This window comes from Podarcis cretensis, assembly GCF_951804945.1.
Source record: "Podarcis cretensis genome assembly, chromosome: 9".
Lineage (NCBI taxonomy): Eukaryota > Metazoa > Chordata > Lepidosauria > Squamata > Lacertidae > Podarcis > Podarcis cretensis.
The window spans coordinates 61,520,431-61,538,170 of NC_137178.1; the positions used below are offsets into that span (position 1 = coordinate 61,520,431).

Here is a 17,740-nt window from a genome sequence, read left to right on the forward strand (position 1 = left end):
CTGTTAACAATCATTGAGATGTGACTTGTAAAGCGAAGCTTTAATATGTACTTAAAAGAATCTGATCCTAAATAATAATAATAATAATAATAATAATAATCATTATTATTTATACCCCGCCCATCTGGGCGGCTTCCATAAAAACCAAAAATACAGATAAAACCTACCAATGCCCTTTTCCCAACCAGGATTCCTGTTCGTTGAAGATGGACAAGATTTTGGAAGACATCAAATGGAAAGAAAGCTATGAGGCAAACCATTTGAGAATCCCAACCTCATCGGTTGCTCAAATTCCACATTTCACTGCTGCCCTAGTTATAGATGGAGCAACATTAGAATTTGCCTTGCATGACAGTGTGGCGAGCAAGTTCCTGCAGCTCACAACACGTGTACGGGCTGTCATCTGCTGCCGAGCCACCCCTCTGCAGAAGAGCCGAGTGGTGGCAAAGATCCGAAAGGAACTGAAGGTGATGACATTGGCTGTAGGTGAGTCATCTCTCTCTTGCAAGGGAGCAGCATATATGGTATACAGCATCACCTTTGATTTCACTGTAAAGCAGGGATGGGGGATATCTGATCTCCATCATCCCTGACCATTAGCCATGCTGGCTGGGGCTGATATGAGTTGTAATCCAGCAACAGCTGGAGGACCACGGGATCCCCACATCTGCATTAAAGGTACGTTCCTTAGATTTTCCTCGGGATAACTATTGACACAAACCAGAGCGGACCAGCAGGCAAATGGTAGAACGTGGCTGTAGAATCCCAACTGGGATCTGCTAGTTGAAAAGCCCTGCTGCTCCATAGATACAGACAGACAGACAGACAGACAGTCTGATGGAACAACTGCATCAGCCAGGCATTTTCACTCTAGTTGCCTCCTTCCGATTGCAGTAAGCAGGGAAGCTTGCTCTATGTACATCAGAATATTTTCAACACTCTCATTCAGAATAACAATTTCAAGGCGACTTCATATGTTATGTGAAAACACCACAGTGGGAATTGTGAGTTAGTCACACTTCCTCTGTCCAAACTCTTGGGATTATTTGCAACCGGGGAGCGTGGGTTAGCATGCATTTCTGGCGACCACATAAACTTTCTCCTCCCAAGTTCTACATATTTGGGAGATAGGTGAAAAGGAGAAGCATGACCCTCACCTCCATATAAAGTTCACTTGTTCAAAATATTTTTAGCCCGCCTTCCCATTATAAAAGCACCCATGGGACCTAATTGTAGCAGCAGAACATTCTTCCCATAACACTAGAATTTGTGGACATACAGTAATGCTGAATGTTGGAAGATCCAGGACAGACAAAAGAAAAGTACTTCGTCACACAACACACAGATAATTCCACAGCTAACTCCCACAAGAGGCAGCGATGGCTTCCAGTGTGGATGAGTTTAAAAGAGGATTGGGCAAATTCATGGAAGATAAGGCTGTTCATGGCTGCTAATCCTGATGGATGCGTTCTGATAGATTAAGATAGATTAGATGGGCTACTGGTCTGATCCAGCAGGCTCATATCTCAAAAGTGCTCATGGAAACAGCTTTAAAGGTAAAGGTACCCCTGCCCGTACGGGCCAGTCTTGACAGACTCTGGGGTTGTGCGCCCATCTCACTTAAGAGGCCAGGGGCCAGCGCTGTCCGGAGACACTTCCGGGTCACGTGGCCAGCGTGACATCGCTGCTCTGGCGAGCCAGAGCCGCACACGGAAACGCCGTTTACCTTCCCGCTGGTAAGCGGTCCCTCTTTATCTACTTGCACCCGGAGGGGCTTTCGAACTGCTAGGTTGGCAGGCGCTGGGACCGAGCAGCGGGAGCGCATCCCGCCGCAGGGATTCGAACCGCCGACCTTTCGACCGGCAAGCCCTAGGCGCTGAGGCTTTAACCCACAGCGCCACCTGCATCCTGGCACCAAAACACGAATAGCATTGGTGTTTGTTTTCCTTTGCCTGGGGAGCGCATTCACAAATTAGATGCCATCACACAGAAGGCCATCAATATGTGATGCTGTCATCTTTCCCCATCTGTGCAGGGTAGTAATGCGACCGACAAGCCTCTGAGGTAGATCATGAGCTGTGTTGGCAATATAGTTTTATTGCACTTTTCAAAAAATAGTAATTCGTTTATAAGGTTTCTTTACATCAGATACACCAATTTCATATGATAAAAACATTTATTACAATGCCCAACATATACAGATACAGGTATAATACAAACTTACAAGTGCCCTCTAAATAGCCACATAAACTATCAATAAAAATTGTGTATTTTATAAATCTGCTCTCCTAAAATTCTCATTATTACATTATTATATTACATTATATAACATTATTACATTAAATATGCCAACATGAACCCCCCTATCTTCATGTTGCACTTTATAGAGTCTTTTTAATTGTACATTACTTGACAATAATTCTAAAACTGATGAACAAACTAGACATAAATTTGCATTTGACGTGCAGCAGTAGGGAAGGAAAAGCTCCATTTCCTCTTTTGATGTCTGCAGTGATAATTACCAGTCCTCCCAGCTGATGACATTTGTACTTGTATTTAACATTGCATCTTGTGAGGCCATGAAATTTCAATATATTTTTCTCTTTCGTCAAGTCTGTGTGCCCCAGCCCAAACCAGTTTCACTGCAACATTGTTCTTTTCCTTCTCCTGGAAGGTGATGGTGCCAATGACGTTAGCATGATCCAAGTTGCTGATGTTGGAATTGGAATCGCTGGCCAAGAAGGCATGCAGGTAGGATGGATTGAGAGAACTGTAAATGGAAGCAGTGTTGCATATAGATTGATGACTGTGAGAGCCATGACACTTTTCGGTAGCAGAATATATTGTTAGTGGAATCAAAAGCTGAATACCCCAAACCCTAGAATTTGCAAGAGATCTTTGTCAGAAGAGCTGATCTATTGGAAATACAAGTACTATGGTGTTGTAGGGAACCTGTGGGACAGTGTGTCTTGGCTGTTAACCAAAAGCTTGGTGGTTCATGTCCACTCAGGGATGGTTGTGGAGAGAATTCCTGCATTGCAGGGGGCTGGATGACCTTCCTGGTTCCTTCCAACTCTACAATTCTATTATTCTATTGCAAGGGCCTAGAGCGCCATATTTACACTGTATTAGGTTCTAATATGGACATACGTTCCTAAGAAATCAGATTATATACCAGGAGAATGTCCCTTGAAATTAGAGAACCTAGGCATTTGTACAACCATGGGCATCGTTGTGGAGCATGTTTGAAGCAGTTTCGGGTAGATATCTGAAGAGGTTTGAAGAGGATTCATTCCAGCGGCTTTAGTTGTCACAGAAGTCATTGACTCATGGGAACAGTGTAATAATTTATGAGTTGGTCATGCAAAGATCAACAACTTCCTTGATTTGTGAGGAACTAAAATATGTCCTCGTGTTAAGAAGGTGGATTGGTTAGCATATAAGAGACTGCTCAATAAATGATGATTGACGAGTGTGGTTCCAAATCAAGGGAAAGAGAGGATGAGTGGAGGATGAGTTAGAAAGGGCGAGAAGTATAACAGTATACACAAGACCATGACTTCTACAAGGAAACCTTTGTGGAGACATTTATTTCTATTTTTAGCCAATGGGACTTGTGCAGTCAGCTTCAGTGGGATACAGGAGTGTCAAGTAACTCAGTGGTCAATGAAAGCTCCTGACTTCATTTTGTAGTTATTTTCTCGGTTGCTGTATTTCATTATTTCATGTTTGTTTTCAGGCTGTGCTGGCGAGTGATTTTGCGCTTTCTCAGTTCAGACACCTCAGCAAGCTGCTGTTCGTACACGGCCACTGGTGCTACACGCGATTAGCGAACATGATCCTTTACTTTTTTTACAAGAATTTGGTATGTAGCTTCCGGGGATGCCTCAATGGGTTTGACCTTTTGGAAGGACAGTTTCTTAATGATTAGAAACAGGCGAAGGGCGCTAGTAAATTCTGTACTCTGAATCTACAGCAGCAGAAATGGCGTCTGCCCACCCGCCTTGTGTTAAGGGTCACTGCTCCAGAGGCATTTATAATAAATTTAAATACGGTCTATGCCAAAAAGCTGTCTGTCAGCACTAAGAAGATTGTGACAAGTTGGCTCCACTATCGAAACCTGCAAATTATCAAAGGATTATTTTACGCCGTTTCTGCCTGGGGAAGCGTGTCTGAAGCAGACAGGCCTTGCCAGTTTCGATGCTGAGCGTGAACTTTGAGGTTTACTTCTGAGCAGTAAGAACTCAAAATGAGTTCATTGTGTTACAGTTAGGACAGAGGCAAGCAGTAACCACATGGTAACTCCTGTAAAGCTCAGCTGCTTTGCCACTCACTTAAGAAATTCCCCCCCTTGCAGCTCTAACCACTGGAGAACTGATAATCTGTAACCTCTGACCATGGAATAAAGTAAGCATTACTAAATATTGGTAACTATTTGAAATTCTGGGAAAGCAGGAATCCCTTTTAGCACTCAGCTTAACAAGGCAAGAGGCTACAGCCAGCCCTCTCTCCAGGCAGTTTGTAACAGTGGTGTCTTATTATCCTCATACTGGTAGTCAACATTTTCACCAAATTATCTTAAGTGTTTGGTGCTGAGAAAATGCAGTATTTGCAATCCTGAGCCCTTAGTACCATTTCTAGGGCAACAGATTCGTATCATTGGCATTCAACATTTCTGTAGCCCACTATAAGAACCATTTGACATTGCAGTTCTTTCCAGCAAAGGGGCTGAACTGTACATCAGTAGTGGAGCAAGGAAAAGGTCCCAGATTAATCCAGGCAGGGTGGAAAACTCCAAAACTCTGGAGAGTTTCTGCCAGTCAGTGTAGACACAAGTGAGCTATACAGACCAATGGTCCGACTCAGTATATATAATTCCTGTTGGCTCTTGTTTATAGATTCTCACCTTTTAATTCTCACCTCTGTTCCTAACAGGCATATGTAAACCTCCTGTTCTGGTTCCAGTTCTTCTGTGGGTTTTCAGGAACACCCATGACCGACTACTGGAGTTTGATTTTCTTCAATCTGCTCTTCACATCGGTACCACCTGTCATTTATGGTGTTTTGGACAAAGATGTCTCCGCAGAAGTCCTGTTGCACTTGCCAGAACTTTACAAGGCTAGTCAGAGAAACGAGGTATTTCTTGGCTTCTTACAAATATTTGAAAGCTGAAGTGACTCACATGTTCTCTGTTGTGCATTCTTTACCAGTTAAACGTGAACATTCCCTCCTGTTAAATAATCTGGTGGAGATGAAAGGCATTATTCTTCACTGGCTTTACAGCCAATGAATGTAGGTGGCCTTAGGAGGGCAACATAGTTTATACACAAACAGTCATTTGATGGATGCCCTGTTACTATTTTCTACCACGTAGACTGCTGTTGCTTATTTGTGTTTCTCCAGCATGGCGAGGAAGGCCTCAGCAGAAATGTGGGGATATTGTACGCTGTGTGCTAGATATGCATGCTATCAAAGTCAAGCTGAAACTCTCTAGGAGGGGTTCCAGATTAGATCGCTGTACTGTCTCACCAGCCTGAGATGGGGCCACCCCTGCAGCTCTGACAATGAGTATCTCTGGTTGGTTGGTTCGTTGAAAATACAACAGGTTTTTTTATTGAACCAATTTTTGTTCAAAGAGGTTCAAACACTTCCTGCCTGACCATGCTATTTTTGGTAATTTAAAAGCTGCATTTTTATATACCAACAAGTGTTAGTCTTATAACTAGACTCGCCTCCTCCCTTTAATCTCTCATTTGTGACTTGGGCATATTGCAGACTCGCTCAGGCTCTCTCACTGAAGGTTGAGACCTGGATCTTAGATGGTGATCCTGTATGTGTGAGCTTTTGGAAGCTCAGTAAGGCGTTCAGTCCAAACATGCAGACAAGGCAAAATGACTAGAATCTGTATCTTCCCACACTATTAGTAGAATTCAAAATAACCCTCTTCTCGGGGTTCTCCTGAACCCCCTTAACCCAATTTAAGAGGTGGGGGGGGAATGACCCATTGCAAAAGTGCTTGTGTGGGGCTCATTAGATGAATCCCACCCTCAATAAGTGTTTCTTCTGTCTTTCCTTTTCAGCCATACCTGTTTACAACCTTCATAGTGAACTTATTGGATGCTTTTTACCAAAGTCTAGTTTGCTTTTTTATCCCTTACTGGGTAAGTGTTAGGATATTTTACTCCTTTGTCTCTATCTTTTATTTGCCTTTTTATTTGCATGATCTTTAAACTTCCTTCATATTCAAGAAAACAGTAGACTTACAGTACTCATGATCTGGAATACAAGCACAGAGGACTTCTGGTGGGTGGGTGGGGCATGGCAGATTGAATGTCTGTTGTCAGCAGTCCACGGAAATAATTCCATGATAATTGATGATAGCCAGGCATAAGCTTCGACTGTCAAATTCACTCTGGAAAAAGAGTGAATAAGGTTCCAACCTCTGATGCGCTGAAAAAGCTGTTTTCTGTGTCAAGAGACCAAGAAGCTGTCAACTCCTGGGAGCTCTGGTGGGGTTAAGTGACTTAAGAACCAAGGAGTCTACATCTTGCCCAAAAGCCACATAAGAGCCCTAATGTGTGTGTGATATGCAAAAGCCTCTCTTTCTTAATTATTTCTGGAAATTTATAATTTATAACTCAGATAAATTTATCCATCTGCCAGTGGAAATTTACATTTGATGCATGAGCTGCTTTTTGGCTTCAAGTAGAAGGGAAGAGAAGTCGATTGTTAAAGGGTTGAAGGCAGAACCAAAAGCCTGTTTTAATGGCTTGAGAAAAGAAAGTTGCAAATGAACGGGACACTTGTGTGTGTCAATAATTTTTATTTCATGTTGTTTATTTTTGTTTTCTTGATGTAAATGTTGCTTAGAAATCAAAAGTAAATGTGCACTTGATACTTCCTCCACGGGAAAGGAACTTCTCTATTCTAATAAGAGATATGGCTGTGAAGATCTTAAGGTGGAGACAGGAGATGTAATGAGACTGAATTGCAAATAAGATCATGAAAATTCAGTCTGGCAAGTATACCTATATTTGGGCATTCCACTGACTGTTGGCATGCTTCAGCAAATGTTTGATGAGCAAATAAAATTGACTAAAGTTTCAATGGGGTCTAATCCAGTGAGGAATGAAAATAAACCAGGAATGAATGAAATGAAAGGCAGAATCAGAGACGATACAGAGACTTTGGAGAAGAATATGGATAAACGACTGGCAGAATCAGAGAGTGAAATGGTAGAGTTGGAGGGAATAGATGGTGCATTGAAAAGTCCTTTACACAAGTGTTTGGAGGAATGAAACAGCCATATGGTGTTGTGATTCTAGAGGAGTAGAATGAAGTCATGGATGGAGACATGGATAGACATCTGGATCTGGCATTGATAAGAGCTGAGAGAGAAAGGGCTCTGTGTACAACTTGGAGTGAACTCAGAGGGGAAAGGTACTCTGGTGCTTTCCTTGGGAAAAGAAGAAATGTAAATGGAAGAGGTAATTTTTTTAGATAAGGATGGAACACAACAGGAAACGGGAACTGAAGATACAGAACTGGGTGCAAATTAATGGATACGTAACAAGAAAAGAACTATGGAATAATATCTCAATATATGATCACCGTGGAGAGACTCGAACATGGACAAAGATGGAAAGATTTATTATTGTTTAAGATCAAGTGGAAGTTGTGGTTGTGGAAGACCAAGTGGTTACGTTTGGAGAAAAATCATTACAATTTTTTATTAACAATAGAGAATCCCTTTTGAACGGATTTCACACATTTGAGTCTGAAGATTGGGAAAATATTAACAGAAAGCAGAACAGTTGGATGTCATCCTAGGGCAAATGTTACGAATATATATATATTTTTAATGTAGTGGGCAGATGTAAAATAAGGAGTCCTTTTATTTATTTTTCATTCTTCTTTTCTTTCTCTTTTTTTCTTTCTCCCCCCCCCCCTCTTTTGTGTCCTCTGCTCTGAGCCATTATTGGGGTCCAAGGATTACACACACGCGAAGGTGGTGTATAGTTAGTGGCAGGACCCTGAGTGAGAGGCAGGGAAGATCTCCCAGGCTGAAAGACTGGGAGAAGGAAGGAAAGCTCCCAGGTGAGAGCCGGGAAGGTCCATCATTTTCTGTTGGTGACAAGGATTAAGAGCTACATTTAAGAGAAGACTCTCTGTTTTCTTTTCTCTTTCCTTCTTTGTTTTTGTTATTTAGATTAGTTTCTTTTACCTTATTGTCTCATGAAAAAACTTTAAAGAAATCTTAAGGGAAAAAGGGGGAATACAATCACAGAGTACATAAACTTTAAACAATTGTTCCTTTGCAGACCTACAGTGGCTCTGATATAGACCTCTATTCTTTTGGGAGTCCTATTAACACCTCCATGTTTTTTACAATATTATTACACCTCGTGATTGAAAGCAAATCTTTGGTGAGTACATTGTTCATTCTAAGGTTCACTTTGCAAATTGCTCTTGGACAGGGTCAAGTTAACATTTATAATCTCGTCACATGGTGGATGTTGATGCTTAAATGTGCCTGCACAAAGTGTGGGGTGGTATTTTCAGCACCACAGCAGCCTTCAGTAGTTGATGAGATAGATACCCATTCTAACCGTGTGAGTGCATAGCATTTGACATGTTAAATGGACACAATAAAAATCATCTTAGAATGATGTTGCCATGTCCAAAACTAACATGAGAATCGGGCCAATTCTTACCAAAAGTGTTTTCCTTCCTTTATGCCAGTATTGAGGACATGAGCTGTCTTGCACCTCACTCCATAGGGTCCATTCTTTAACATTTGTTCGTGAGTTCCCTTCACATGAATGAGTGTTCGGGGTGAAAACTGAACACGATCAGTTTAGGTAGTTACTTCCAAGCGAGGGAGAGGCCTTCACTTCCTTTCACAAAACGTGAAGCAAAGTTCCTGCAGGAACCTTGGTGGGAGAAGAGTTTGAAGTTTCCACTCTCCATGTTTCTCTCTGAATTTATTGGATACAGAGTATTCATACATACACACCCAAGCTGAAGTCTTATCTTGCCCAACATCTCATCCCTCTGCCTCCCAGTTCTTTTGAGCAGAACCTGTGAACAGCCCCTGAGAAAAAGGAAGAGGGAGGGAGGCAGGGAACTAATTGCTAATTTACTCCTCAGAAGCCAGCTTGTCCCATCTGCAAGTTCCTCCCCTGAACCATATTCCTACCTTTAGAGCAAGTGTGGGGAATCTTTGGCCCTTCAGATGTTGTTGAACTACAGCTCACATCGGCCTCTGCAAGAATGGCCAGGGATGATGGGAGTTGTTGTTGTTCAGCAAGAATGTCAGAGGTTTCCCACCCACACCTGCTTTAGAGAGTATTAGCAATGATGTCATAACAAGGGCAGTGCTTTTTGTAACAGAAATTCTTGCCCAAATTAACTAAAATTATTGTTTTTAAATGGCAGCAGAGGAGAGAGGCAGAAACTGGGGTTGCTGAATAGCTGCCTCTTATTACTGCAGAAAAGGAGACTGAACATTGAGAAGGGAGGAGGTAGCAAGGATTATTTTCCTGCCAGGGCAAGCAGAGGATATGACTTTCCAGACTGCCCTTTCTAGGAATTTAAAGGGAAACGCCCTGTGTCTTAACCCTTTGCTTACCTAATAAAGCATGAAAAAATTGGGGGGGGGGCTGCAAGATTATTTGCCACATTAACAAGCCTGATGAACTTCTTTCTAGCTCCTCTATTTTAGACCTTTCCTCCTTGTGAATCCCAACACAGCGAGGTAGGGTTAAGAAAGAACCCTAGTGAAAGAACTTCCCAGTGGGTGAAGATGAGGGGAATCTCCTTGGAACATCCTCAGCCTCCCTTAATCTAAGGGTACTGCTGGGCCAAGGCAGCGGCAAAGGGCTGTGGCATCTCCTGGGTCTTGGCTTCTGTCAGGGCACTGTAGGCCAGCCAGCGCTATGAAGAAAAGGCCAATGAATGGCTTCAGTGCCTTCTGTGCCTCAGACCTGGGCGGCCACAGCAAGAGCAATGAAACCACCCTTTCTGTCTTAGCAGAGAATGAGCTGCCACTAATAATAATAATAATTTATTATTTATACCCCGCCCATCTGGCTGGGTTTCCCCAGCCACTCTGGGCGGCTTCCAACAGAACATTAAAATACAATAACACTGGGCAACAATTTTTTACTTTTTGAATGTTGTCTAGATTTCTACAACTGATTTAGGGTATTTTTGCACTGCTGAATCAGGAAATGGCATCCGTTTCTCTCCATCAGGTCAGGTTTACTGTAAACTGAATGGTGGGCATTGATAAAGATAAGTACACGTAAAATGCATGTTGCTTCACCATTTTTCAAACTTCAGGGCTTGAACTTCCATTTCTTGGAACTCCTGGAATGCTCAGTGGCAGGGAGGTCTCTCTTCAGAATCCAACATTAGTCAGCCATCATGACTGCGTCCCAGCGACCCTGATACCTGGTCTCCATCTCTTTCATGTCCTGATGGAATCTCTCCCCCTGCTCGTCACTCATTGAACCCAGGTTCTCAGGAAACCGGTCCATATGTGAAAATAGGTAGTGCATCTTGACGCTCATGTTGCAGCCCAGGTTTCTGAAAGCAGTCACCATGTTGTTGACAAGTTCTGCGTAGTTTCTGGCCTTATTGTTGCCAAGAAAGTTCTTCACTACCAGAACAAATGCCTTCCACGCTTCCAGTTCCACTTCGTTCATTGAGTTTCCAAACTCTGGATCTCTGGTGAGCTGATGGATCTGAGGACCGTCAAAGATGCCAGCTTTCAACTTCTCCATGGTCAATCCTGGAAAAGCCTGGCACAAGTAAGTGAAGCAGTCACCATCCTTGTCCGGAGCCTTGGTGAACTGCTTGATTAAGCCGAGCTTGATGTGCAGCGGTGGGAAGAGTATTCTGTCTCTGTCCACCAGAGGGTCGTTGATGACGTTCCTTTTTTTGCAAGGCACCAATTCCTCCCGCACAGGCCAGTCCTTCTTCGTGTAATGCTGAGCACGGTCCCTACTATCCCACATGCACAGAAAACATGGGTACTTGGTGAAGCCAGACTGTTGTCCCAACAAAAAGTTCACCATCTTCAGGTCAACACAAATAAACCACTTATGCTGATCATAACCAATTTTCTCCAGCACATACTTCACCGCTTCATAGTTCTCCTTCAGTGAGAGAGTGAGCCAGGGGTATAGAGGCAAACTGGTTGCCATTGTGTAGCAGAACACATTTCAGTGATCGCTTGCTGCTGTCAATGAACAGTCTCCAATCTTTGGGTTCGTACTGTGGCACTCCAAGCTTGAGCAGAAGCTGCGCAATATCTGCACAGTACACCAAGTCCTTCTCTTCCGAGAAAAAACGGAGGTACTCTTGATGCCTTTTGCGGAAGAAGCTGATGCGAGCACTGTCAGAGGGGAGGTTTTTTTCCTTCAATCTGGATTCCAACAGTTCGGCAGAGTCCTTTGACAAGCTGAGGTCACGAACTAGATCATTCAACTTCTTTTGGGAAAATGGATGTGGAACATCATCTTCAAGAACCACTTCTTCTTCTTCATGTCCTTCAACACTGGAGGCATCTTCGTCACTAATGTCAGGAAGTTCTCCGAAGATAGGCATTGGAATTTCATCACAATGAGCTACAGGACAACGTGCTGATTGAATATCAGGATACTTCATGGGGCGGCTGCCCCATTAACTTAGTTTTGATCCCCCAACTTTATGCTTTGCCGCACCAATTTATGGAAGATTTCGAGGTTTTATGACTTCAAACTGATTCCTTTTCGACATAATCACCCAGAACTATCGGACCTGAATACTTCTTGTCATTAAAATAATCATTTCCAATCAAAACAATTATTTGACATGGCATTTTACCCCCACCAACTTCTTCTAAAATGCTCTACACAAGCGTACATGTGAAAAAAAACGTAAAAAAAGACATGTGGCCATAGTTCAAAAATTTGACCTGATTGAGCAAAACCAATGTGATTTTTAGATTCAGCGCATCAGATTCGTCCTAAATCAACTGAAAAAACGCAGACAACAAATTTGTTGTTGACCAGTGTAATCTATTAAACATTAAAAGCTTCCCTAAACAGGGCTGCCTTCAGATGTCTTCTAAAAGTCTGGTAGTTGCTTTTCTCTTTGACATCTGGTGGGAGGGCGTTCCACAGGGTGGGTGCCACTACCAAGAAGGCCCTCTGCCTGGTTCCCTGTAACTTGGCTTCTCGCAGCGAGGGAACTGCCAGAGGACCCTTGGCGCTGGACCTCAGTGAGCAGCATGCCTCCCCCACCCCGTTGGGCGTGGCCATGTAATAGGTGGGAACTTACCTTTGATGGGTACTGTATGGGACCTTCCTCAAATCAGAAGAAGCTGCTTTTGCAGCCTTTGTTCACATGAAGCCCATCCACCCATGGCCACTTGGAAATCTGGAGAAGCAAGGGGGGGGGGTTAACCCTCAGCTTAACTGCATGGGTAGAGTCTTCAGACAACTGCTTCCCCAGTTAACAGGTGCCACACAGTGACCTTTCAAGCAGCTGCCCTGCAGCACAGTTACCTGAGCCCACCCTTAAACATTAGGGGCTAAGAGCTATGGAAACAATGCTAGTTTGGAATGGTGAATGAATATGTGATTCTCTGAGCTCGTACCGCTGCCTTTCAGTTCTTCAGAAATGGAAGCAGATTCTGTCTCACTCCGTTTGTTCTTCTGTGGTGTGTGTTGTTGTTTTTTAATTTCAGAATGTGGCACACTTCTCTGTTCTAGCTGGTAGCGTCTTCCTGTTCTTCAGTATTATTGGGACCTTTGGAGCTACCTGCATCCTCTGCAACCCACCAGCCAATCCATATTGGATAATTCAGAAACATTTGTCTACTCCAAGGTTTTATCTGGTGTGCATACTTGCAACTCTTTTGGCTCTTCTTCCAAGGTATTTGATTGGTTTGGGACCAAGCATTGTGGTGTAGATAGAAATTCATTGTCGCTGTGATTCTTCTGTCACATGTGACAGAGCAACAAACCTGTACGTAAAGTCAGTAGGGAGCTGCAGCTAATTCTGTCCATCTGCTGAATATGATACAAACACATGTTGGACAACACATGTAACATACACGCTTTACATTTTTACGTGTTCACTTTAAAAAAAACCTTAGCAGAACTAAAGATTTATTGACCATTGTAGAAAAGCTATGCTGAATCATGCAAAAAGAGGTCATTCTTCACTTTAGGTGTAAGTCTCATTGGGGTGGTAAACTCGTGGTCTGGACTGTACCACTTCAGACTCCAAGTGGGTGCTGACATAATTGAATTATCCCAACCTGACCTCCCCAAAATCATTCCATATAGGAAAGTAGATGTTAAGAAGAATAGTTCTAGCCCATCCTGCCTTTTGATAGACTTGTTTTCCCCAAGGGAGAAATGTCTTCCACACTTGGGGAAACATTCTGCTGCATGACCTCCACTTGTAGGCTAAAGCAGTACTACCCAGACATTTTATCACCTCATTGGGAAATAGGTTAGTGTCTCCAATACAGAATACCTGGACTCTGGAGTTATTGGCCAAAATATCCAGGGTAATAAATTACAGCGCTTTCCCATCAATTATTTAGTATCTTTGTAGTTTGGATTCTAAGAACTAAATTTTATAAAGGGACCACACCCACACACACTTTTTTCAAGTTTCTGGTCAAAATGGTTGAATAGTGTGTAACATTAGTTCAGACATCTCCTTAAAAGCTGAATATTGAGTTCAGGGCAGTTTCAGTCAATATCCAGATTTTGCCACCTTGGGCTCTGAACACTTAAGTCAGGAGGAGTCTGGGGGTAATTGGGATTTTGTCCTGCTGGTTTTCTATTATATTGCATTTGTATCCCGCAGTTCATCTAAGGAACTTGAAGAAGTGATCTATTGCCATAGCAAGTCTGTGAGGCAGGGGAGGTGGCTAAATGCCACTGTTGAGATTCATAGCTGATTTGAGGTTTGAACACGGGCTTCGCCATGCCCAAGACCACTGTAACAGCACAGTGCCATTGTAATCAGGGTTGCCATATGTCCGGAATTTCCAGGACATATCCAGAATACTGCAGTTGGAAGCAGTGTCCAGACAGAAATTGCTGAAACGTCCAGGAAAATCCGAATGTATGGCAACCCACACCGGCAGTGTCATTTTTGGTGATTTTCCTTAAAAATAGCTCAATAACATCCAAAAAAGTTCAACAACCTTTCTGAAATATGGCAACCCTATTGTAACACCGTAGGATCTCTGTGTTGCTGTTGCCAACATGAGCTTTTTTGTGTGTGTTTTTTTGGCTAGAGTTAGAACAGGCATCCTCAACCTGTGGCCCTCCAGATGTTTTAGCCTACAACTCCCATGATCCCTAGCTAGCAGGACCAGTAATAATAATAATTTATTATTTATTATTTATACCCCGCCCATCTGGCTGGGCTTCCCCAGCCACTCTGGGCGGCTTCCAAAAAAATATTAAAATACTGTAATACATCAAACATTAAAAGCTTCCCTAAACAGGGCTGCCTTCAGATGTCTTCTGAAAGTGGTCAGGGATGATGGGAATTGTAGTCCAAAACATCTGGAAGGCCGAAGGTTGGGGATGCCTGAGTTAGAATATAAACTTTGCCTACATCCATAATCCTTAAACCATTCTCCAACATTCAGTTCGGCATTGGTTTCAGTATGATACATTTGTTAGGACAAACTTAAGTAATTCTTTTTGGTAACCCAAATCCTTTCACTAATTGACTGAGATAAAGGTGAGCGGGAGGGAAGGAGCTTTATTACCACCTGGTTAATAAGAGCACACTGTTGAGAATAATGCGTTTTTACAGGAAGCTCTTTGCCCCCCAAACCAGCTTTAAGCCATGCCTACACAGCTTATTTTAATCCTTCCTTATACTGTAGGTATTTGTTCAGGGTGATCCAGGCCACAGCATTTCCAACTCCACTGCTAAAGGCCAAGAACTTGGAAGGTCGGATCCTTACAGGACGGAAGAGTCTGCTGCGCAGTGCAAGTGTAGCCCCATCGTGAGGGGTAGAATTGATCACCAAGGGACAAATGGGGATTCTGGGTCTGCTAATTCTGAAGACTCAGCAAAAGAAAACAACATCAAGTGGTGTGGTTTGTTGCTGTTGCCAATACAGCTAGTGTCATTTTGTCATAATGTTGGAGACAGTCTGAACAGGCACCCAAGGCACATTTGAAAATGGCAGCAGGCTGAATTGTGAGGGCACTGAAATGTTTAAGCCCCTCAAAGGAATTCTATTCCATCACATATGGAGCTAGTGATTCCTAAGTTGGAGGGTTAGACTTTACTTCTGAAGAGGACCACACTGATATTTCTCTCGTGAATAAGGCTGATTCGGATTCTGCCTAGGGCATATAGGAGGGTTTAAAACACTCTGCCAAAAATAGAGTGTTATTTATGCTTTAATGTCCAAAAGAAGAAGGGTGGTACATTTAAATGATCTTTCTCACATGACTTTTCTTCTTTTTATATGAAATTCAGCCACCACCCACTGCTTGTGCTTTTTTTATAGACAAAAAAGTACTTAGAATAATTTGTTCAAGATATAAACAAACAAAGAAATGCTGCCCCTTGTTCCACGATGGATAAATCATTTCATATGAGCCTTGATAGCATGGGAAGAGATATTTAAGCCTGGCCAGGCAAGGAGGTTTTGGGATTACTGAATTTTGACTTTATTCTTTCTACTGTTATTATAATGTTTGGTTCTGGGGCAGTCAGTGTTAGAGCAGCTCTGTCTAACAAGATGCACAGTAGTTCCCTCTGAAAACAGCTGTGCAAAACCTAAATCACTTTCATAATAAAACAGTATTTGTAACTCTTCATGGAAGCAAGATTCATAGATGATAGGAGCCACTTCTCTGGAGAATAAACTAGCTGAGGATGCAGGAAAGACATTTCTACACAAGCACAGCATTTTTGTATATATAATGATTATGTGAATGTGAGAAACTGTCTGCGCTTTTATTTCCTTATGGAAGGAATACTGTTAAATTTGTTCTTTTAGAAATGAATATTTGTACTGTAAACGGTGTGTGGTGCGGCTCCTCCTTTCTTTCCCTCTGCAAACAGATTGCTGTTTGCAGATAACAGACTTTTCACTACCCTTGCTTAAAAGAATGTTCCATAAAAAACTGATGTTAAATTGTTTAAGATTTGGGGGTGGGGTGATTCTGTTGGTTCAGTACTCTGCTAGGCACACAGCTAAACTGAACATATTCTGAATTAATTTACCAAGGTTCTGAGGAAATCCCTGAGAGGATGAAAGCACTGCATAGGTAATCAAAAACACTTCTAAACAAGATTTACTGCACAAATTTCCTTAAGACCTTTCCTCATCATATCCTTGATGTTAAGAGAAAGACCTTCCATTTAGTCCACATGTGAACCATTCTGGCACAGCTTTACCTGTAGCTCAGACCTTTTGGGGAGGGTAGCCTGATTTTAACTATAATTGCTGTTATCTGCAGCTGTACCCACTTAGCATCCCCCATCAGAGTTAAAATACCGGTTTCTTCCAGCTGGCATTCAAGATTGCCTTGCCATAACAAATAGTAATCTCTATTCAATATGCAACTGTATTTTGCAGGATAATGACTCCAGGTTATCATGACCTAATTTTGTGTCACTGTGTCCAGTTGAAACATGCTGTTTCTGCTAAGCTCTCCACAATGCATGGGCAGATCTATAAACACCAAATATTGAAAGTAGTGGTTTCTAATCATGTGTCACATTTTTTAAGGCAGGGGTAGGAACTTTTTGGCCCCATGGGCCAGATCTTTATCTCCTGCCCACTTCCCCTTGCCAACTTCGGCAGGCAGGTGGGCCCTGTCAATCATCTGATGCCATAGTGGCATGTGATTGACACATGCCACAGCCCAGCACTAAATGCTCAACTATCAGTTGAGTGTCAAAAGGCCCTTTTCAGCCAAGCCCTGCCCTTAGCTGCTGTGTAAGACTGGTGTATGTGGCTTGGCCAAAGTGACATTGCCGACCCAATGGGGGGGCCAAATTTGGCTTGCAGGACAAGAGGTTCCCCACCCCTGTTTTAAGGCTTATTTACAGTGCACGACGTGGAATAAGTCCCATGGGATTCAGTACAACCTATTTTTGAGTAACCACACAAAGCACAGCCTTGCATCCTTCCATGCTACTGGTGCCCCTCTTGCCTAACAGCAGTGGAAGATGCCTGCCTCATGGGCATCTTTCCATTCTTGGAAGGAGAAGTGAGTGCCAGTTCCCTGGCTTAAGCTCTAGAACAGGGGTCGGCAACCTAAGGCCCACGGGCCACAGGCGGCCCATGGGGGTCGTTTAATCAGCCCATGGACCCCCACCGTCCACTCAGGGATCGCCTTCTGCGACACTGACTGGCTTCCCATTGGCTGCAGGAAGCTTCTGCAGCCAATGGGAAGCTGCGGACGTCTCCTCCGCGCCGGAAATAGCGTTTGTGCATGCATGCACACACACTCCGGCCCACCACGATGTCTGCTGGACCGTAAACCAGCCCAAGCCACAGAATCTTTTCCGACCCCTGCTCTAGAAGTTTCTGTGCGCAGATGCAGATCCTGTGATTGTGACTGCACAGACCACCATTCAAAAGACACAAGCAAGCAATCTATTTTAAGTCATGGAGCCTGAATCATATGATTACTTCATACATGAGCACCATTCATCATTCACCACTGGCAAAAGAAGGAAGTGTGTA

At 43.0% G+C, this 17,740-nt stretch overlaps 1 protein-coding gene across 22 annotated transcripts in view; it reads left to right on the forward strand.

Moving 5' to 3' along the window:
* The window catches only part of ATP10D (ATPase phospholipid transporting 10D (putative)), a 67,538-nt gene extending 51,474 nt beyond the window's left edge, over positions 1–16,064 (forward strand). For 20 of the 22 annotated variants that reach the window (XM_079989619.1, XM_079989623.1, XM_079989613.1 and 17 more), the window contains 8 exons: positions 189–486; positions 2,675–2,751; positions 3,740–3,865; positions 4,936–5,136; positions 6,081–6,161; positions 8,322–8,426; positions 12,737–12,924; positions 14,912–16,064. In XM_079989619.1, coding sequence (XP_079845745.1) covers positions 189–486; positions 2,675–2,751; positions 3,740–3,865; positions 4,936–5,136; positions 6,081–6,161; positions 8,322–8,426; positions 12,737–12,924; positions 14,912–15,038 — 1,203 coding nt within the window. In that variant the 3' untranslated portion in view covers positions 15,039–16,064. The remainder of the gene's footprint in view (positions 1–188; positions 487–2,674; positions 2,752–3,739; positions 3,866–4,935; positions 5,137–6,080; positions 6,162–8,321; positions 8,427–12,736; positions 12,925–14,911) is intronic. The other 2 variants (XR_013842133.1, XM_079989625.1) reach the window with 2 other exon arrangements.
* The last annotated feature ends 1,676 nt before the right edge of the window (positions 16,065–17,740 follow it).